Source organism: Hemiscyllium ocellatum, chromosome 4 (assembly GCF_020745735.1).
Source record: "Hemiscyllium ocellatum isolate sHemOce1 chromosome 4, sHemOce1.pat.X.cur, whole genome shotgun sequence".
NCBI classification, from domain to species: domain Eukaryota; kingdom Metazoa; phylum Chordata; class Chondrichthyes; order Orectolobiformes; family Hemiscylliidae; genus Hemiscyllium; species Hemiscyllium ocellatum.
The window spans coordinates 49,230,358-49,254,147 of NC_083404.1; the positions used below are offsets into that span (position 1 = coordinate 49,230,358).

The 23,790-nt window shown below is 39.8% G+C and overlaps 1 protein-coding gene across 1 annotated transcript in view; it reads left to right on the forward strand.

Moving 5' to 3' along the window:
- The window catches only part of ofcc1 (orofacial cleft 1 candidate 1), a 181,053-nt gene that overhangs the window by 151,541 nt on the left and 5,722 nt on the right, over positions 1–23,790 (forward strand). The window contains exon 12 of the mRNA XM_060824012.1: positions 14,222–14,355. Coding sequence (XP_060679995.1) covers positions 14,222–14,355 — 134 coding nt within the window. The remainder of the gene's footprint in view (positions 1–14,221; positions 14,356–23,790) is intronic.

Consider the following 23,790-nt stretch of genomic DNA (forward strand, 5'->3'; position numbering starts at 1 on the left):
CCTATTAATGAAAGTATGCTTTGGTGCTTGTGTCTACTTGCCCTAGATAGTCTCCTCATAGAAATGTTGACGTTTCGGATCCTTGGCCGATTCAGCAACAGAACTGTGAAAGGCAGGACTTCAGATGAGCAACACAATATTTAGGAAATAACTTTTTTTTTCAAATGAAAACAAAGCCAAACAACAGGGGGTGCTGCTTATTCTAATTTCTCACTTTGGAAACAATATGGGCAAAGACACATTTCTTAGAATTTCAACAGTTAGCGGAACATAAGGAGTCGGCAATGAATTACTCTTGTTGTGATAAATAATACAAACTGTTCATTTTATTGTCTCATAATATCAGAAAGGGACAACATTTTTGGAGCTTGTTCTTGTTGCAGTTCCAAAAGGAACACATTTGTCCTACTTATCTGACTTGCTCAGGAATGATTGTATGCTGAGCACTGCATTGGCTTATCAACAACAACTTACATTTATATGCTGCCTTCAATGTAAAAATAAAATGATGTAAAGCACTTCACAGAGACCACGCAAGGGAAATGGTCACCAAGTCAGAAGGGAATTACAAGAATAACAACTAGATATTCAACCAATGAGATGGATTTTGAGGACTTTAAAGATAAAGTGGCTGATGAACAGCCTCAGGCGATAACAGAAAGTTCCAGAGCATGGTTGTAGATGCTGAAGCTATAGTGGCCAAAACGATGCAAATGGAGGAGGAAAAAGACCAGAGCTGAAGGAAGGAGATGTTACCAGGGAAAGACAGGACCTTGAGATATAAAGAGGCAAGATCATGGGCTTTAAAGTTGATGAATTGAAGGAATGAGAAGATATTGTGGATGTGACTGGTAAAAAACATTTGGTGTGAGATCAAAGTTTTGGGTTAACTGAAGTTCAGCAGTGTGGCTGAGAGGCTGAGTAGGAGACCTTTGGAATAGTTGAATATGGAGGTGACAAAGGTATGAATGAAGGTTTCAGTTGCAGATGGGCTGAGGTAGCGGTGTTCATGGATGTATTACGTGCTGTCAGTTTTTAAAGTAAATCTTCTGGTAAAGCAATCCAAATCCAAACAGCCCAACTCCTAATTTCTCACTTTCTAAATACTGAATCCTGATCGATCACTTTATGGTATTGCACCTAAATTCCAACGTGTTACTTTCCACTTTAGTCCAGAATCTACTGCTTTGAAGTATAAGTGACGTTATCCACGATCACTTTATATGAAGTTCGTGACCAACATGCTAAGTTGTCATAGCTGTAACCTCTAAATAAAACATGGTCTTCTTCCCATTTTTTAAAGGAGTTTTACTTGCATGTTTTCCCTGCTCTAAATCCCATAATTTCCCTATGTCCGTCTTGGGCTAGAATTTCCTGCACTTTTCAGGACCTAAGCTATGGGACCATATGCTTGTCCTGATCCAGCTTGTGTCATAATGACAAGGCCATTGGCCCAAGCTTCTGAGAAATGGTCTCCTAATGAGCCATCTGTGTTTTTATTACATTTGGCAAAGTCATAAACTTCAGCAGCCTCATCAGGAGAGGCATACCCTGATCAGGAGAGGGTGCCTGAACACTGAGGTTTCCTGGCTCACTAACATAGAAACACTGAAGACTCCTGAAGTGGAGACAGCCATTAGATTGGAAGTGAAATCTCTCCAATGGGTTATTTACTAACTAAGCCTTGTATCCTTACATCCTGTTATTGAGGCCTGGAGCCTCCAGCTTCCAGGCTGGTCCTGGGGAGGACACCTAGTCTGAGCTGGCAGCCTTGACACGAGGTGGGTGGTGTGGGGAAGTAGCTCTCTCAATGGTAAAATATTGACACTGATTATAAATAGCTCCGGTCTTAACTGAAGAGGTGCAGATGACACCAAAATTGGAGGTGTATTGGACAGCGAAGAGGGTTATCTCAGATTACAAAAGGATCTGGACCAGATGGGCCAATAGACTAAGAAGTGGCAAATGGAGTTTAATTCAGATAAATGCGAGGTGCTGCATTTTGGAAAAGCAAATCTTGGCAGGACTTATACACTTAATGGTAAGGTCCTAGGGAGTGTTGCTGAATGGTAAGGTCCTTGTAGTGCATGTTCATAGCTCCTTGAAAGTGGAGTCGCAGGTAGATAGGATAATGAAGAAGGCGTTTGATATGCTTTCCTTTGTTGGTCAGAGTATTGAGTACAGGAGTTGGGAGGTCATGTTGCAGCTATACAGGACATTGGTTAGGCCACTGTTGGAATAATGTGTGCAATTCTGTTCTCCTTCCTATCGGAAAGATGTTGTGAAATTTGAAAGGGTTCAGAAAAGGTTTACAAGGATGTTGCAGGGTTGGAGGATCTGAGCTACAGGGGGAGGCTGAACAAGCTGGGGCTGTTTTCCCTGGAGCGTTGGAGGCTGAGGGGTGACCTTATAAAGGTTTACAAAATTATGAGGGGCATGGATAGGATAAATAAACAAAGTCTTTTCCCTGGGGTCAGGGAGTCCAGAACTAGAGGGCATAGGTTTAGGGTGGGAGGGGAAAGATATAAAAGAGACCTAAGTGGCAACTTTTTCACGCAGAGGGTGGTACATGTATGGAATGAGCTGCCAGACGATGTGGTGAAGGCTGGTACAATTGCAACATTGAAGAGGCATTTGGATGGGTATATGAATAGGAAGGGTTTGGAGGGATATGGGCCTGGTGCTGGCAGGTGGGACTAGATTGGGTTGGGATATCTGGTCGGCATGGATGGGTTGTACCGAAGGGTCTGTTTCCATGCTGTACATCTCTGTGACTCTATGAAGTGGAATGAAGTTAGTACACAACTTAAGCGTTGCTGAAAAAAAAAAGATTTTACCAACAGTTTTCATCTTGCACTCATCAGGACAAGTCACCTGAAATACCATCATAAGGGGGAAGCAACATTTGTACTTTTCAAGAGAAATATGCTGATCATGTGGCAAGTGAGTTCCAGGCAGCCAGTTTAGTTCCCAGCCGATCTGGAGTGTATTTGTGTTCTGTCGTGATTGTAGCAAGGTCAGCCAGCTGAACCTCATAGACTATGAGTTCCCTGATTGGGTCCATTAATCCAGTCTAATCATGGAGCCTTAGCTGACATAAAAGGATGAATGTCAGGGATATTGGGCCGCCTGAATGTCTGGCTCAGTGAGATGCAATGTTATTGTCAAATGTATTGTTGTTTGTAAATAAAGGGTGATTGGTGATGGGATGCCAGCCTCTGAAGAGTTAGTTCAGGCTCTTGACTCTGATCTCCTTCAATCTGTCTCCAGGATGCTGGGAAAATCCTGCTGCAAAAACGTGTTCCTCTTCATTCAGTACGACACTAATGTCAATCTTAAAAAAAAGGTTTGCAGCGAATGAATTATACTGTTTTTAAAATGAGTTTTTCATACTGATATAAGATAGTCCCCCTCTAATACTGAAGAGCTTTTAAATATCTTGAAGGGAGAGTTTCATCATTTAAAGTAGTATATCAATGTTCTGGTGACATGAGGAAAGAACTTTAACACCCCAGAGATTTAGGATGGAAGCACAAACTGTTTTGAGGACTGGCTGCCATTCAGATAAAGGAAATCAACCATCTACTGCCTGCAAAGTGTTGGGCAGCCTAGAGCCCATCTTTGATAATAGCCTTTCCTACGTTTCAGCAAAAGCTGACTTCCAGGCCCTTTCTACAGAAGAGGATCACAGGACAGTACAAATCCAAGTCACATGACCACCACCCAAAAAGGCTGTTGAAATGAGTTTGGGGAACAATTGAAAATTCAACACTAAAATTAATAGATGTTTGTTTGGCAAAGATGTTCAGAGTTATGTAATGTAAGGTAAGTAAATGGAGTCCAATATAGACTAGCAGGATTTAATTGAAGGCGAAATGTGTTTAGGGCATTAAATGGTCTATTCTTGAAACTATCCCGTCTGGGTTCTGTTGATTTCCTGTTAACACAAATGACAATGGACAATTTAAGTCTATTCTTTTAGCATTAACTCCTTCACGTTTTTTAAAAGAACCTTTTTTTTTAAAAAAAGTCCCAAATGGCAGATGCAAGATTTGAATGAACTTATAGATAATAAGGGATGGATTTGAAGCGCTGGGGAATTTGGTTTAAAGAAAATTAATTAAAACTTCTTTTTACCACTAATAGATTATCTATTGCTAGTGGGAGAAAGAAGTTTTTAAAATTTAAAAAAAAGCAAATAGGGATTGAAACCATGAGTGTACTGGGAGCAGGGGTCAAATCCTTTACTGGCTACTAAAGAATAAATTCTGAAATGAAGAAATAAAATTCAGTATTGCACAGTTTATTATTTTAAGGCATCCCTCCCCGGTAATAATAGTTAATTGTTGAGGAAGGAAGTTTTAAGATAAATAATATGTTGTAACAGATTTTATCTTACTAATTGAAAAAAGAAATCTGAGTGGTAAGTCACTGATTCAAACTATATGGGTGTCCAAGACCAACACGATTTAAATTCCCCATCCACGATAGTTATACATCAATGGGAGAAAGCAAGCATTCAGTTACAGAGACTGGGTTCTACTACCATGATTAAAATGATTTTTCTCCTTTTATCATCTTAGGCACCTTTAACCTCTGACCTTTACTATCTCTGGAACCTGATGCTCTTAGCATCCCTGGAACTACTTTCTGTCTCCTGTTTGTTTTGTTGACCACTGCACATACAGCGTACTGATCGTAAGCATCATTAAAATTCTTCTGTGTATTGTTATCTCAGTATTGTTAATAATAGGTCAAACCATGGTATCACAATAGGACAAGGCAAGGAAACTATTGGTGTTGGCATTATTCTCCACTGCCTTCTGGCTATTGAAGTTAACCACCTACGATCAAAATTGGAGCAATACTCAGCGAATGACAACGACAAAAAGCAAGTGACTTTCATTTTCCCTACATCCCAATATTCTTTTCCTTCCGTGAGTGAGAAGCCAAAGTATCCTCAGAACTTTGGGTTTACTAATATAAATGACAATGCTCAATTTGCTATTTGGGAATTCTTTTGAATGTCAACATATAATTTTCCAGTATAATATTTTATAAAATATTCCCCCATTTTAAATGCAAATAAGCTGTTACATGAATTTCTTTTTAATCTTTATTCTACAGTAGTAACTCATCTGCGGTTACTAGTGTATGTAATGCGTAAGTACAGTTATATATATTTGAATGGACTGCATTGGATGTTTTATTCATTATTTGAACCTGGCTGTTTTATTCTTCATGGAGCCCAATCTCAGAAACTTGACCAGTAATGCAAAGATCAGCTGTCCTTCATTGGCATGGTCAGCTGATTGGGCAGGCAGATAGAACAGAAAGGAAAAGTGGCAAGGTAGCAGGGTGGGATAATGGTAGAGGAGGGGTAGCGAGGTAAAGGAGAGATACTGGCAGACTATAAGTGGGCAATAGGTAAGTGAACTATTGAAACCAGTGTAATAAAGTATCTTGGAAAGGAAGAATTGGCAAAGGGGCAATAAAAGGACTTACTATTTACTTCACAAAATAGTCAAAAATCCATATTTACATCCCTTCCCTCATTCCCTGCCCTAGATACATCCTCTGAGCAATCCTAACTCATTCTCCCATTCCTAACCATACTTCTGCAAACATTTTCCTACTTCTATCCAGTCCTGCTGTTCCTTTCCCCTTTCCCTCTCCCTGTTTCCCTCTACCATCCTTCCTTCCATGCTCTCTGCCCCCTTTTTCCTTCATTCATTTCCTACCATTTCATCATTCATCTTCCTTTTCTTCATCCCCCCAATTCTTCCTCACTTTCTCCCCTACTGTTTTAGCTTCCTCTCTCATCCCTCCTTCACAGAAACTGCTGTTTTCTGTGTAAGTTCAGCATTGCATTCAATTTTTGACCAAATATTATTTTATTTTCAGCGATTTCCTTTCCAGAACAATCAATCTGAAAACAAATCCATTGGAGCTCTGAAGGAATGACCAGCAGATTTTAATCTTCTATACTTTGTCTGTTATTATTCTATGTAAGTCTCCATGTAGATGTGATTTTTTTCAGCAGATATCGAAGGCTTTTTTTCTACAGTCTTATGTAGATATCATCTCAGTCTTTCCAACTTCTCAGTAAGGCTGCAAGGTTGAGTATAATTGTTTAACACTAACTCTGCTATTCTTCTGATATATTGGTCTTATTTTAACTATCCAACTCTCCTCATTTATTGACTTTATTTGTTCAATGGCAAACTGACCATATGTTTGCATGACATTGGCCAGTTAACTCAGTTGGTGGGATGGCTAGTTTGCCATGCAGAGTGATGCCAATAGTGTCTTCAGTGCCTGTACCAGCTGAGGTCACGAAAATGGCCTGGCCTTCTTGACTTCACCTGTTACCTGAGGTGTGGTGACCCTCAGGTTATACTCATCACCAGTCATCACTCACAACCTCTCTCTGTTTGTCATATGAGAGAGCAGCATCTGGGACTGCGATGACTCCACCGTCATCCTTTCACTGTTCTAATCCATGATGCCAAGTAATTAAATTTCTGTATTACTTCATTTTTAGCTTAAAATAAAAAGACTGCCTTTATCACTGTTCAGAACCTCAGGGTGTTCCACAGCACTTTACACCCAGTGAAATGAAGTGTAGTCACTGCATAATGTGAGAAATGCAACAGTCAATATATGCAAACTCCCACAAACAGCAATGTAAATATGATGGGATAATCTGTTTTGATCCCTCAATAAAATTGTTCACCAACAAACATAGCCTCTCGCTGTTAGCCGTTATAGGCAAGTAAGTGAGCTCACTGATGAAACTATGCAGTGTTGTTAGTCAGTTCTTTCAGATTAAATCCATCTGAAACACATTCTTTATTTATTAGGGAACCAGTCCAGATTTAATCCCTTATGCATGTAGGTATAGCACCAAGCAAGTGGCCACTATTTATAATAGTGGAGCCCAATTCTGAGTTGTTGTTTGAATGCTTTATGTGGATAGCTTAGCTATTGATACAACTAGTCGCTATGATGTTATTGTTAACATACAACCAGTGATTTAAGCCATGGAGTCTTTGACCACACACATGGTAGAATTGATGATTGAACCAAAATTCATGTTTTGATAGAAGCCCTAATTTCAAATTGTTTTAATTATCTATTGCATCACTTCCTAGATGTTGGAAACAACACCTGTAAGCTACCAACAAAATTCTGAGTGTGAATCCTGCTTCCTAAGCTAGCTCGACAGGCTGGTAAACATTACTGCCTGTCTGTAAGTATTCTTCAGCTGAATCTGAGGTAGACAAATTTAATAGCAACACTAGACATTTTGGCAGTGGTTGAAGGAAGTTTACCCTTTTATTGGTCTATATTAGTCTCTATTTAAATCAAAACAATGAAACTGCACATCAGCACCTTTAAACAGATGGCATCTCCATTTTATTTGTCTCATATAAGCACATTTAATTTCAGCAATTTTATTTGATTTGTGGCTTTTGCAAAAAAAAAGTTTTTTTAAATCATTATATCCACCACACCACCCACAAAGGATTGGTGAGGAGCCTTATTCATTTAAAACATCAGAGAGCTGAATGTTATTTAGGGACATGAACACCTTATAAGGGGTGGTGGCAAAAGACAGGACATGACATTTGTCAGCCCCAGCACTTAACTGTCTGTCCTATGTTTGTGTTGAGTTTTTGAATTTATTCAGGGCTGATTTAGATAGATTGTTAAGGGTTATGGGACAGGCCAAACAAAAAGTTGGAGTTAACTCCATAACCAGACCAACCATGATTGTACTGAATAGGGGAGCAGGCTCAAGGGCCCAATGGCCTACCCTGCTCCTAATCATGTCTGTCACTTCTTGGCTGAGGCACAGATGTTCAAAATGCATCTCATTGATTGACATTCACAGATGTTCATTGGGAATTTGGCTGCATCATCCTTGTGCAGTTCTCGAAGGCTTCTTAAGCTGCTCAGAACGCTGAGTGATGTTAGTCTTGAGAAAGAACCTGATCTATACACCAGCCCAGAGAGTGGGGAGCCTGTGGAAATCTCTGCCACTGAAGGCATTTGAGGCCAAAGCATTGAATATTTTCAAGAAGGAGATAGATATAGCTCTTAGGGCTAAAGGGATCAAAGGGTATGGGGATAAAGCAGGAACAGGGTAGGTTGATGATCAGCCATAATTGTAATGAATGGCAGAGCCTTACGAAGGGCCGAATGGCCTGCTGCTCCTATTTACTATGTTTCTAAGTTTACCAGCAGGTTTATCTAATGTATATTGCTTCATGGGAATTGGGTTATCTACTGACACTCATTTCATGTAGGACACAGAACCCTTTCTCAATAGTTTGATTGTACTCCAAACCCAATACCAGTGCCTAAAGGCCTATGAATATCCAACTTTTATTATTTTCTAGTCTTTTTGTCATTGACCAGGGCAGATAATAGGGAGAATTGTCATGTGCAGATACCATTTCATCAAAAGGAAATTTAAGGAGTTGTGGAGAAAGGGGAGATTGTAGACATAGTGTACTTGGATTTCCAGGTGGCATTGTTCAGGTGCCAAATCAAAGATGAGTATAAAAACTCTTGGTTTAGTTGGTAAGACAAGATCATTGGTAGAAGATTGGCTGGCTGGCAGAAAATAAAGAGCTTGCATAGGTTTGTACTTATCTGATTGGCAGGATGTGATGAGTGGAGTCCTGCAAGGTCTATACTGGGGCTACAACATTTTACAATTTACATCAATGAATTAGATGAGGGGAGCAAAAACAAAAATCTGGCAGACAGAGTATACTTTGGGAAAAGGAGAAGCTGTTTACTCTGGGAGGAAGGAGAAAATATCAGTGTTACTTAAACAGAATGACTGTGGAATTCTGAGGTACAGAGGGAGATACTGCATAAGCCAAACAATTCAGTAACCAGCTACAGAACATAAAGGATGGCATCCCTTATGAATTATTATAAGAGGAATTAAACATAAGAGAAGGACATTAAGCTTCAGATATACAGGGTGTTGTTGAGACCATATTTTAAACACTTTGTGGAGTTTTGATCTCCTCATTGAATGATGGACGTAAATGTGTTTGCGGTGTTCAGAGGAGATTTACTAGATCAATATCTGGAATGAGATATGAGATTAGTTGAGAGATGTTGAATTTGTTTCCAATGGAGTTTAAAGGACTGAGGAGTGACTTGAGAGAATGTATATGGCCCTGAATGGACGTGAAAAGGTGAACATGGACAGTGTCTTCCCTCTTGTGGGTCAGTCCAGAACTAGCAGGCATTATCTTAAAACCAGAGATTGCCCTTTTAGAACAGCGATGCGAGTATTTTTTTTAAGATTGTGTGACCTTGGAACTCTCTGTCTCAGGACACAGTGGAAGTAGGATCATTAAATATTTTCAAAGCTGAGGTTTGGAAAGAGAATCAAATGTTATCGGGATAGATGGGAAAGTGGAATTCAAAAGAGTAACTGATTGGGTATGATCTAATTGAATGGCAGAACATGCCTAAGGGACAAAGTGTCCACTTCAGCTCATATTTTGTGTGTTCATGTGATTTTACTTTTATCCCTGTGCTTGATTTCCTGGTCTGTCTGTCAATACAATTGCCACATTGATGGGTTTGTGCCCAAGCACACTATGGCATGGCAGATTGGGTCATTATTGCCCCCCCCAGTTATCAGCCTAACCTTAATTGTCCAAATCAGTAGAAAAGCATATTCCAATCACCAACCCTAATTGTTTGAAATCAGTAAACCAAAACTTGCTTCACAGTATTGAACATGAATTCATATTTGAATACAAATAACCTTTTTAAGTAAGATACAGAATTGCTTGGAGCTACAATGATTGGCAGAAAATGTATAAATTATTTGCGCCTTTAATATTTACCCTTTAATTACACACACCAATGACATGAAAGAGAAACCTCAATATATATTTCATTAACTGTAAGGTCATTAGGAAATTATGCTGTTCGGAAAATCCATATTACACTATATTTTGAAGAACTTGTGAGCATGTTTTATTAAATACAATTGATCATGCAGAATCACTAAATTACTGGTTGCTGTTCATTTCGTAGGAGGGTGGGTTAAGGTGAACTCTGCTGTTTCATCAATACAGTTTAATTTATTTAATTTATTAAATAAACAGGCCTGTACATTTCAGTGAACGGTAATCTGGAAAATTAATTGAATATTTATTATTTCATCTACCTTCTAATGTCAGCTAAGTATGGAGATATTGCATGTGACATTCTTAGAAATACTGGTGAGTGTTTTGGACTTTGCAAACTGTCCCAAAATTGTGCTCGGTGTGAAAATAATTGTTTCTTAGGTTTCCACACAACAGCATGTATTTCACTGACTGTAAAATTGCGCAGTATTTTAAAACACCATTCTACTTGATAAAGTTAAGGTTACTAAGTTGATGCAATGAAATTAATAAATTGTAAAGGTGTGTATCATAAAAAAAAAACACATTTTTAATCATGGCGACAGTCCACCATCTGAGGAGCACAATTTTTAGTTAATGAAAATAACTTTTAAAAATATACACTTCTTTTAATGGGGTCCAATTGTCATTTTGCTAATAGCTTACCAAAAAGTCAAATATATTCAGAAGCTTTTTAAAAAAAATTCAATTAATGTCCTTGCGTCTAAAAGGATCACCTCCTTGAAGACCTACGAGTTGTGGAAGTTGGGCATGGTGAATAAATCATCCCGAGTGTGTTGCCTATTCGTGGAAGAGCAAGCTTCCAGCTCAGTGCTATCTTTTGAATTAAAAGCTTGCAGAAACTTGATTTGCATTAGATGCAATTTGTAGTCAAAAATCCATGATGGTTACACTGATTTGGAGTGAATTATAGCAACAAACTAGTTTAACCTTACACAAACCCTACATCACTGTTTGCTTTATAACATTTCCCTCATAGTAATGTGGCAGCAATGACTACATGAATCTCTTTTAAACACTGAGATTGGGGGAGGGGCATAGCATGCTACATTATAATGATTTCCCCTTGTATTATGTGCTAATCTTTCAATGCATCATTTTGTTGCAAAACGTAATAAATCCTGGTCCATCATTAGAGGAACAAAAAAATCCCACAAGCAATTCAGCACAAGTTTAAGATCAGCTAGTCTCTTCACTGAAATAAATGAAATAGGGATTATTGAAAGTGACATGCATTAATCAATGGTTTATTTACTTTAATGCAGAAAACTGCACAGTTAAAATGTGTTCAGTGTGAGGTCTGTATTTTGTGTGCATTTCAGTCAGGATAATCAATAGTCAAATAACACTGGCTCATATAGATCCATTTATATAATCTTTTAAATTATAGATGTTGTGCAGCATCTGATAACAGTTCCATCCATGGATACATCGTAGGTGTGATTATATTAGCTTAATCTGCTCTTTATGCAAAAGTATGTTGTATTAATTGATGTTATGTTTTTATATTATGTCCAAATCTCCTTGTTGGTGTTGGGTTATAGTTCACTCAGGAAGTCCTGAGTTGCTGTGGCAGGATTATTGTCACATACATGTTGTAACCAGGAGCTATGGATACAGTGATGGTGGAGACTGTAATGTTCTTTCCATCACATGGCTGTTTAGGAAACACACCTACCATTGCAAATGTTAATTATCAGCCAGTTTGGGCACGTAATGGGTACACCTTCCTTAGTCATCAAGTTCTAAAGTGGGACTTGAACCTGGAACTTCTGGTTCAGAGGCTAGGACATTATCCACTGCACCACAAGACTGCCTCAGAATGTCTTTATTATCCTAATAGTTCAGATTTCCATCTTGTTCATTATCACACATTTTTAAGACACTGGTTTTCTTCTTGTCAGCACTCACACATTTTAATTTATTGTGCAAAGATGCTTATCTCAATATTTTTTCTAAGTTAAGATAACCTCAGCAAGTTACAAAGATGCAGGTAAATTCTTTCATATCTTACATCCTGTCCTGACTGGTCCTGTATTATGCCTTTTACTGCATGTAAATGCTAGAAATCTGAAATCAAAGCAGAAAGTACTGGAGAAACTTGGCAGATTGGGCAGCACCTTGAAGGGGTATTGAAACTTTAACTCTGCTTCTCTCCACAGATGCTGCCAGATCGGCCAGATTTCTCCTGCGCTTTTGTTTTTTTTATTTCTTTTACCAGTTGTGTTTGGCAATATTTATGAAGCTGCTTTGTAGTCTAAGTGACTTTTCAATTTTCTCATGTGTCAGCTACGCTCAAATATAGTCACAAGTTCTCGTTTTTTTTCAATATCCTTACTCCTTCCCTCACCCATATTGCTGTACTCAATTGGATAGGCAGGACAGCCAGCCTAGCGGTGCCCAGAATCTGACAGAAATTGCCATGTTTAAGTGGTGCAGAAAGACCTTCTCTTTGCTCGACAATGTCCCTTCAGTTACACACAGGAAAGGGCAATGCAAGTCAGTCATCAAAAATGACTGCTATTGGAATTCCTTCATTGTTCACTTGTTTCTATAAGGCCGTATCATGTGTTAAGTTGTTGTTGATAGAATCGTGAGTCCGTTGAGGAATGAAAGACTTTGAAAATGCATGACAAGCTGGTGTTGTTCTCCTTGGAGCACAGGAGGTTAGGGGATTGAACAAGCTGCTCAATGTTTTGACGGCTTAGATAATTAATAAAGTGAAACTGCTTCCAATGGTAGAAAGGTCGTCAAGCAGAAGATACCGATTTCGGGCAATGGGTGAAACAGGACGTGACTTGAAAATTTTCTAAGCTGTTACAATCTAGAATGCAATGTCAGAAAGAGTCAAAGCAGATTCAGTCACATATTTCAAAAAAGATTAAGATGAATGCTTGAAAATGAAATAAGGAAAATCTGCTCAGCACTGGGGAAAGGGGTGGGGGGTGCAGGTTTAATAAGATGGCCCTGTCAAAGACCTATATGATGGACTGAATAGTATTCATCTGTGCTGTATGCTTTTATGATTCTCCAGCAATCCTGGTGCCACTCTGATATTCAACATTTGTGCTTGTGTTAATAGTGTCTATTATTTCTTTGAATATTGCTGTAGCTATCACTTCCTTATTCCAGTAGTGTTGCTAGTGGTCCTCTCAAACACCCGAGCAGTAATGCAATCTAAATTCCAACTTCAAAGGAGCTCTTTGTATTGAATGCGCGACATTTCCATTTTCCACACATTATAATCAGAGGTGATATCTAAGAAGTATTTTAGCATTTTTCTTTTTCTCTGTGAACTTTATTCATACTTACATAAAATAAATATTACACTGAGTTAACAGCCTTGGGTGCAGTAAAGTCATTCTATTTGTGTAGCAAATTTAATAGTGTATCTGAAAGTGAGATAATGTCTAGAACGTGATCTCAGTGCTGTGCCTTACAGTTTTCTAGTTGTGACCAGATATATTGGCCTTGATATTAACTGGGTGGGGGTTGCGAGAGGGAAGGGAACAAATCTGGCAAAGCTTTCAATGTAGATACACAGTGCACTTGGGGGTGCGTTTAAACAAAATAGCAGCTGCTCTTTTAGCAACTGGATTGGGCAGCCCATGAGTTGCAGAGAGGGTCTGCTAAGAGTAGGAGTCCTGGTTGGGAAGGCTGTTTCCAAGGTTCCCTTATGAGACTTTCTAGGGGCCCTCTTTTCTATCATGGCTTCCAAAATTTTGAAAAATAAATTCCAAACTTTTCGGGCTCAGGATTTGGCTCTTGTCAGAGAGTCAGCCATTTAGGACTGAGAAATCTCTTCACTCAAGGCTTGAGAACCTTTGGAAGTCTCTCCTCCAACCTTGGTCACAGTCATTGTGTATATTAAGGATGTAGGCCAGTCCACTTTTGAATGCAGAGAATTCTGGAGTGCGGGGATAATGCAGGAAGGTGAGGGTGAGGTAGAAGATCAGATTCGAATTTTGTCGAACGATGGAACAGATTCAAAGGATCAAATAATCTATTCTAGCTCCTATTCCTTTTTATCTTGTATTTTATTTTTCTCCATCAATAGCATTACAGCTTGTGCCTATCCTGCTTCCATGTTAATTGGAGCAGTTAATATGGGGATACTGGCATCTGTTAATCTTCACCAGCCTGGTTTCTGCCAAGTGGGGGCATTAAAATATGGGGCCATTAAAATATGGGGCCTGTACTTTGAACATTTTCAAGAATGCAAGTTAAAATTATTATTCTTTTCTCTCTTTCCTCTTCTGCATCTATCTTAGGTGTTTGGTGCTATTAGTAGCACAAACCCTGCCCGCAGTGAGGTACATACACTGATACAGAGGCAGGTGAACAATGTGGACAATTTGTTGCAATTCTCTGCTTCATCTGAACTCCGAGAAAGACAGCGGAAGATGTGAGTATCTTTTATGTATCTGCATTTAGCAGAGCATCTCAAATTGCTTCATTAGAGCAATTACCAAAAACATACAGGCTGAAAGAAAATGAAAAACAATCATAAAATCACATTTCTCACATTATGATTACATTGTCCACTTTTGTGTTACTTGCAGCTTCACTGAATGCAATCAATAAATTAAGACAATGGTCTAATGGTATAATTTGACAATGAAAAATTTTGACAACATTCAAGCAAAATTACTCAAACAAAATGTATAATTAGATGTGAATAAGTGTTAGATATTACTGGCTGAATCTCTGACGTCTGAATTCATAATCTGTTCATTTTGAGTGACATAAAAATAAATAATAACTTGCATTTTTAATGTACCTTTAAAACACTAAATATCTTAAGTGCCTTATTGTTGTCTTATCAAACATAATTTTATTCCAAACCATCTAGGCTATATTAGGACATGTGGCCAAGAGTTTGGTGAAGGAAACAAGTTTTAAGATCTTCTTCACGGAGGTGGAGAAGTTTAAATTGTAAGACGTGACTATAAGTGTTGGAGCAATGAAAATCAAGGATGCACAAGAGACTAAAATTGGATGAGCACAGAGATCAGTATTGGGGAGAAATGAGGCTGTGAACAGATTGGAAAACAATCTTAATGGCTTCACCATGCATCACTGCACTTTCAGTTCGGCCCCAAGCTCTCAAATTCTCAACCTAAATATCTCCAAAGATATGCATTGTAAAAGTGAAGAGTTGCTTGGCTTGGAGTCAGTATAAGCTAATGAATACAGAAGTGACACTTGGGACTTTTTGAGAGTTGAGATATGATTTAAGAAAGTAAATAGCAAATGCATGTGCATTGAATACAGTTGAAAAGACAAATTCACCTGAAGTTACTGTGCATCCTAATACATATTTTAACCATTTAGCAACTGGAATACTTTGATATAGAAATGTACTTCTTTTGCTCTTAAGTTTTGTAAAATTCAATATATGCTGCCTTTATTAAAAAGGCCTGCCAGAAATTACTACTGCTAGTTCCATTCATGCATTAGTGCCTGGAACATTATGAATAGCTTTCAAATTTTGTTGTTAAATTATATTAATAATGCATCTTTCAACATTTTTTTGAAGTCAACATAAATGTGTAAGTGGAAACAGCTTCATTTTATTGGGTGAAATCAATGGAACTGGAGCTAATTTTGGGGTTCACTGCTATGTATCCCTAGGATTTGCACAAGTATTTGACCCAATATTGGGTCATGCCTTTATTCAGGTGTCTGGAAAGGCTGAATAAAATGGATAATAGACCCCTTGCATATGTTAAAGATACCTGTTATAGTTCCTCTCTGGGAACTTCAGTACCCCTAAGGAGTAGTTGAGCCTGCTTCATTCAGACTTTGCAGATGTGGCTGCAGCCTAGCATGTAGCTGGCACCAAAGGAGTGCTCAGGGGAAAGTGAGGACTGCAGATGCTGCAGAGTCAGAGTTAGTAAAGCGTGATGCTGGGAAAAGCACAGCAGGTCAGGCAGCATATGAGGAGCAAGAGCATTCAATGTAAAACAGGAGGAGTGAGAGTGCTGTTTCTGCTACACAACAATTTGAATAGATCTAGTTAGCCTACAATTATCCCATGCTTTCTTCTCATACTCCGGTACTTACCCAAGGGCTGCACGATGCTCAGTGCAAAAAGGAATTTGATCCCATGACAAAGGATAGTTTTCCAGCACACAAGTATTAATTGGGCCCAGGGGACAATATCAGATGGTTTCTGACCAGCCTTTTTTTTTGGCACTTGCATTTGCTGCACTACTTGGTTGCCACACAAAAGCAATAACAAATCAGAGATGCTTCTGATTTTACACAACCAGCAGCTATGTCATTTAATTTCCAAACCTAATTCATAGTCGTGCACATATTGAAGTGAATGGCATTTTGATTATCCACATAGGAATCTCTTTTGGGGTAGAAGTGACCTGTACAAGAAGGACAGTTTGCATCTGAAATGGAAGGGGACTAATATAATGGCAGGGAAATTTGCTAGAACTGCTTGGGAGGATTTATACTAGTAAGGTGGGGGGGGGGGGGGGAACCCAGAGAGATAGTGAGGAAAGAGATCGATCTGACACGGATAAAGCTGAGAACAGAAGTGAGTCAAACAGTCAGGGCAGGCAGGGACAAGGTAGGACTAACAAATAAACTGCATTTATTTCAATGCAAGGGGCCTAACAGGGAAGACAGATGAACTCAGGACATGGTTAGGAACATGGGACTGGGATATCATAGCAATTACAGAAACATGGCTCAGGGATGGGCAGGACTGGCAGCTTAATATTCCAAGATACAAATGCTACAGGAAGGATAGAAAGGGAGGCAAGAGAGGAACGGGAGTGGCATTTTTGATAAGGGATAGCATTACAGCTGTGCTGAGGGAGGATATTCCCGGAAATACATCCAGGGAAGTTATTTGGGTGGAACTGAGAAATAAGAAAGGGATGATCACCTGATTGGGATTGTATTATAGACCCCCCAATAGTCAGAGGGAAATTGAGAAACAAAATTGTAAGGAGATCTCAGCTATCTGTAAGAATAATAAGGTGGTTATGGTAGGGGATTTTAACTTTCCAAACATCAACTGGGACTGCCATAGTGTTAAAGGTTTAGATGGAGAGGAATTTCTTAAGTGTGTATAAGACAATTTTCTGATTCCGTATGTGGATGTACCTACTAGAGAAGGTGCAAGACTTGACCAACTCTTGGAAAATAAGGCAGGGCAGGTGACTGAGGTGTCAGTGGGGGAGCACTTTGGGGCCAGTGACCATAATTCTATTCATTTTCAAATAGTGATGGAAAAGGATAGACCAGATCTAAAAGTTGAAGTTCTAAATTGAAGAAAGGCCGATTTTGATGGTATGAGGCAAGAACTTTTGAAAGCTGATTGGACATAGATGTTCACAGGTAAAAGGACAGCTGGAAAATGGGAAGCCTTCAGAAATGAGAAAACAAGAATCCAAAGAAAGTATATTCCTGTCAGGGTGAAAGGAAAGGCTGGTAGGTATAGGGAATGCTGGATGACTAAAGAAATTGAGGGTTTGGTTAAGAAAACAAAGGAAGCATATGTCAGGTGTAGACAGGATAGATCGAGTGAATCTTTAGAAGAGTATAAAGAAAATAGGAGTATACTTAAGAGGGAAATCAGGAAGGCAAAACTGGGACATGAGATCACTTTGGCAAATAGAATTAAGGAGAATCCAAAGGGTTTTTACAAATGTATTAAGGACAAAAGAGTAACGAGGGAGAGAATAGGGCCCTTCAAAAATCAGCAAGGTGGCCTTTGTGTGGAGCCACAGAAAATGGGGGAGATACTAAATTAATATTTTGCATCAGTATTTACTGTGGAAGAGAACATGGAAAATATAGACTGTAGGGAAATAGATGGTGACATCTTGCAAAATGTCCAGATTACAGAAGAGGAAATGCTGGATGTCTTGAAACGGTTAAAAGTGGACAAATCCACAGGACCTGATCAAGTGTACCTGAGAACTCTGTGGGAAGCTAGAGAAGTGATTGCTGGGCCTCTTGCTGAGATATTTGTATCATCAATAGTCACAGATGAGGTGCCGGAAGACTGGAGGTTGGCAAACGTGGTGCCACTGTTTAAGGGGAATACAAGCCAGGGAACTATAGATCGGTGAGCCTGACCTCGGTGGTGGGCAAGTTGTTGGAGGGAATCCTGAGGGACAGGATGTACATGTATTTGGAAAGGCAAGGACTGATTCGGGATAGTCAACATGGCTTTGTGCATGGGAAATCATGTCTCACAAACTTGATTGAGGTTTTTGAAGAAGTAACAAAAAAGATTGAGGGCAAAGCAGTAGATGTGATCTATATGGACTTCAGTAAGGCATTCGACAAGGTTCCCCATGGGAGACTGATTAGCAAGGTTATATCTCATGGAATACAGGGAGAACTAGCCATTTGGATACAGAACTGGCTCAAAGGTAGAAGACAGAGGGTGGTGGTGGACGGTTGATTTTCAGACTGGAAGTCTGTGACCAGTGGAGTGCCACAAGGATCGGTGCTGGGCCCTCTACTTTTTGTCATTTACATAAATGATTTGGATGCGAGCATAAGAGGCATAGTTAGTAAGTTTGCAGATGACACCAAAATTGGAGGTGTATTGGACAGCGAAGAGGGTTACCTAAGATTACAACAGGATCTTGACCAGATGGGTCAATGGGTTGAGGAGTGGCAGATGGAGTTTAATTCGGATAAATGCAAGGTGCTGCATTTTGGGAAAGCAAATCTTAGCAGGACTTATACACTTAATGGTAAGGTTCTAGTGAGTGTTGCTGAACATAGAGACCTTGAAGTGCAGGTTCATAGCCCCTTGAAAGTGGAGTCACAGGTAGATAGGATAGTGAAGAAGGCGTTTGGTATGCGTTCCTTTATTGGTCAGAGTATTGAGTACAGGAGTTGGGAGGTCATGTTGCGGCTGTACAGGACATTGGTTAGGCCACTGTTGGAATATTGCATGCAATTCTGGTCTCCTTCCTATCGGAAAGATGTTGTGAAACTTGAAAGGGTTCAGAAAAGATTAACAAGGATGTTGCCAGGGTTGGAGGATCTGAGTTACAAGAGAGGCTGAACAAGCTGGGGCTGTTTTCCCTGGAGTGTTGGAGGCTGAGGGGTGACCTTATAGATGTTTACAAAATTATGAGGGGCATGGATAGGATAAATAGACAAAGTCTTTTCCCTGGGGATGGGGAGTCCAGAACTAGAGGGCATATGTTTAGGGTGAGAGGGGAAAGATATGAGACCTAAGGGGCAACTTTTTCATGCAGAGGGTGGTACGTGTATGGAATGAGCTGCCAGACGATGTGGTGGAGGCTAGTACAACTACAACATTTAAGAGGCATTTGGATGGGTATATGAATAGGAAGAGTTTGGAGGGATATGGGCCGGGTGCTGGTAGGTGGGGCTAGGTTGGATTGGGATATCTTGTCGGCATGGACGGGTTGGACCGAAGGGTCTGTTTCATGCTATGACTAGTTTCTATTCTATGACTCTATTATATGGACACTATCTTTTGACATGTTTGAGATCATGTGTCTGCTAAGTGAAGAATTCCTCCTGACTTCTAACAGCTATTGGCAAGGGATATAAGAAGCATGTTTATTCACAACTGAGTACATTGTAAAAGTCAGTGAAAGAATGGGTTCTTTTGTATAACAGCTATAGGCAGAATAACCTAACAATACAGATACACTATGGATGTATCTCAGAAGAGTACTACCCTATCTGAACATCCAACTCAGTTGTCCTGAGGTTTATAGGTAAGGTTGCCAACTTAATGCCAATTGGCAGTACTGTATAATGGATTTCACTAAATGCTAAGAGCCAGATTAAGATTTCAAAAATTATTTCAAGGATGAAATTCATTGATTTCAGAGTTACAGTTCCAACCAGTCTCCTCCTTTATGATAAACAAAAATAGAAGCTGGTGGAAAAGCCCAGTAGGTCTGGGAGAGAATTTAGAGTCAACATTTCGGGTTGAGTGACCCTTCCCCAAAACTCAAGCTTCTTTCAGTTCCTTTGTTATTTTCTGCGACTTCATGGCAACCGTTTTGGTGGTCACTAAAGTTGATAACTAGAAAGGTCTGTTATGGTTTTTTCCAGATCTTCCCAACAACCAAGCATTGTCAACAGAATGTAGTAAAATCATACTAGTTTTTTTGTGGAGGTGTATGAAAGTCATTTTCAATTTTCTGTACCTGCTTGGCTTTCACTCCATTGAAGTCATGCAATAAAACCTTGGTTGAGTATTCATTCCATGAGCTGCCTGTAGGGAAGTTAAAAAAGTATTTGTACATTCCATCAAAATGGTAATGTGAGCTATTATCGCCTATTCCTGCCTGTATCTATGAACGTGAGAGATAATTTCAATGCTTATTTAAAATCTGTGTCATGTTGTGTCATCCCTCATTGCATTCTACCTCCCTGCAATATCACCTAAATGTCATTGATTCACTTTTTCTCTGGTCTGCTAAAGATTAGTTTCTTTCCTGATTCGTTCAGTTCTGGTCCGGGTTAGAATAGGGGCTCTGAAGTTTTGCACCTCTTATTATATGTCCTGTTCTGTTATAAGTTTCATAGAATCATAGAATCCCTATGGTGTGAAGACAGGCCATTCAGCCCATCAAGTGCTCATCAACCCTCTGAAGAGAATCCTACCCAGATCCACCCCCTACTCAATCCCCGCATTGTTTGTTTGTGTTGAGCACATACATAGATTCCCTTCTCCATAGAGTAGAAATTAGCAGTCAGTATACCAAATCACCAACTGCATCCTGCATTAGTTTATCTGCTTTATCCATTTTGACTGCAAACAGATTCTGTGATGTTGAAAGGTAATAACTCCACGCTAGTCTTTTTGCTCATATAGCAATCATCACTGCACCCTAAAACTTTTTAAAGTGTGAGATTCTATGTGCTATTTATAAATGAATAAGTATCATAAAAATATACATATTAAGTGTCCTATTATTGCTAAGCACAGAAAGCCGAATTCTGCAATATAGCATAGAATCCATTACACTTTTTCTTTGCCCGTTGTGATATTTTGTTTGAAAATGTTTTTCATCTTTTTCTATCCTTGACTATTTGAGGGGTGCTGGAACCGTGGCTCATGGGTAATTTTGCTAAAAAAGCAGGCGCCAGGTCTACCTGAACTGGAATGAGGGCCAAATCTTCAACTGTTGGCACTATTTGGAACTACAGACTAGCCATCTGAGCAAACGAGCTCCTGAAAATGCTTTGATTTTCATTTAACTGGAAGGCTCAGAGAAGGTGTTTTTTTTCCTTTCCTTGTAGGATGTGAATGTTGCACAAGGGAGTAAGATTACTTGAAATCAAATATTTCATGATTAAAATGTAAATGGCAGTTTTACATGCCTTGAATTATAGTTTACTTTGAGCGTGAAGTATGAAAAATTTATCTCACCCGTTTGTCTTTCATTATCCAAATGATGAAACCTGAAGCCTCTAAACCTGCACTACCAGCAGCAGAACATGTTTTCAAACATCGCAAAAATGCTGGGGTTATTTTGCAGGATAATTACAGCAGCATCCCCTAGGCCCTGGTATTATCTTGTTTGGTACACTGAACAGGTCATTAGACTAATCTATACAGTGCTGATATGAATTTGAAGATGCTCAGCTGATCTGGAATTAACAGCTCTATCCAGCTTTGAACAAATCAGGTTGCATTCTTAGAAATTAGGGCTGTTGTAACTGCCCTGCCCAACACGATGGTGAAGGGCTGGTGGAAGTGGAGGGCTTTTTGCAAAACTATACTTTATTCATAAAATATGGATGAGTACATTCCATACCATTTCAATTCAGTTATAACAAAAAATCCAACAAAATACAACTCTTCTCAGTTGTGTGTTTTACTCTCATAAGGTGCCTCAATCCAATCACACAATTGTGACATTAATAAAATGTGATATTAACTATATGTATTTCATTACAACCATGCAACCTGAGGCATTCTATAAAGCCCTTGGTACATAATGGCTGAAAGGCCTGAGGTGGCGGCCATGTTCCCAGTGCGCCTTGACAGTGGCTGCCCCAAGCTTTATCACTCAGCATGCAATCCTGAATGCTGGAATCTGCCATTCTTGTAACACTTAATTGGGGACAATTGTTTGCACCAGAAAACCGATACATTTTGAGCAGACCAATGACAGTCTTGCATCAAGTTGATGGTTCTTCAGGTACAGCTTGGTGTGCATCTCAGGGAGCAGCCCAGAGAGCACAGAGTCCAGGCTCACACAACTGTTTGGGACACACCTCGACAAAAACAACTGCATCTCTCCAGACTGTCTTAGCAAGGGTGTGTTCCAGAATGAGATGTGTGATGGTCTTTTCACCATGGCAGCTGTTGCGAGGTCACCATATGATAGCACAGAGACTGCAGCATATATGAGCAGTCTGACAGGGAATATCCCTTCTCACCAGCAGCTAAGCTATGTCTTGGTGCTTGTTAGAAAGTTCCCCTGAATAATATTGACAGTCTGCATAGGGAATCACCCGACAGGATCCACTGTCTCCATTCCCTACAGGGTCTTGAGGACATGATGTGCTGACCACTTAATGGATTTGTGCTCAAAGGTGTTTTCTGTACAAACTTTTACACAAGGGACAAATGACAAGATTCAGTCCAACTACTTGGACTTCAGCAGCAATGTGGCCAGACCCATCCTTCTCAACAGTGGGGCAGGTAGAACCTCAGCATGTAGTGATACTTAGCATTTGCATGGAACACAAAGGTGAACATCAAGATGAGGATGATATTGCATATGTTCTCTCTGATCACCACCCTACCATCCTCTGTCCAGGGTTTCATACATGGTGTCCCTGCAGACACGATCTATCTTTATTCTCCAGATAAGTTGAGGATGGCCCAAATAACCGCTGTAGCATGGACTCTGGGAACTGGCCATACCTGTGCCACATACAACAACACTGAGAGCACTCACAGTTGATGAACCAGGCTCTTATCTGCAATGGAGAGGGCAGTCAGGCAGGACTGATTTTGATTGGGAAGCTTTCAGATCCCCAGCCTTTGAGACAGCAGTTTATGTCAAGCAATTGGATCCAGTTGCAGATTTGCTCCCCAAACTCCATTTGAAACCATCATGTAGGTATGTGATATTCTGTTGAAGGTCTTCTCATGGTCCGGTGCCAATCCTCATTCCCGCATACAGGTGATGAGATCTCTGAATGGCACATGGCTGTCTGAAATTGTCCTGCCCACTATAGCACAGGGTGAATCACCAACCCCAAAACAGACCTGACCCAGCTGGCAATGACCTTGGACTGAGTTTTATAGTTTACATTGAGCAGTGAAATTGATCACTAATTCTAAATTTCCTCCCTCTTCCCCTCCTACTTGTGGGTGAAGATGATGAGGCCTGTCCTCGTGGATCAGGACGTTCCGCCAGCATTAAGCATGCTCCTGTTTACCCCCAGCACATCCTGGTTGATTATGTCCTACAAAGACACAAGGACCTTGGCTAGCTCACCCACAGATAGCTGTTTGTCCATATTCTCCCATGTATTATCATCTAAGACCGCCCAGTTAGAGAATAGAACTAACTGGGAGACCATGTTGTCTTTGGGCTTCTTGTCATACAGTCCAGCATTGACTGATCCCTAAAATGTCAGTCTCAGCTTTATTCCGGAGCCCTTTTTCTCCTTCACATTGCTGATCACAGAGCTTTCTCTGTGTACCCTCTGGAAGAAGAAATCCCGCTCCACAGAGTGGACTCTGGACGGGAAGATTATCCTGGAGGCACCCAAAGAAAAGAGCAAGGCTAGTTATTTCTTTAAGGAAGAAAATGGCTTAATGTTCATTTTCGCACCAGTGCAC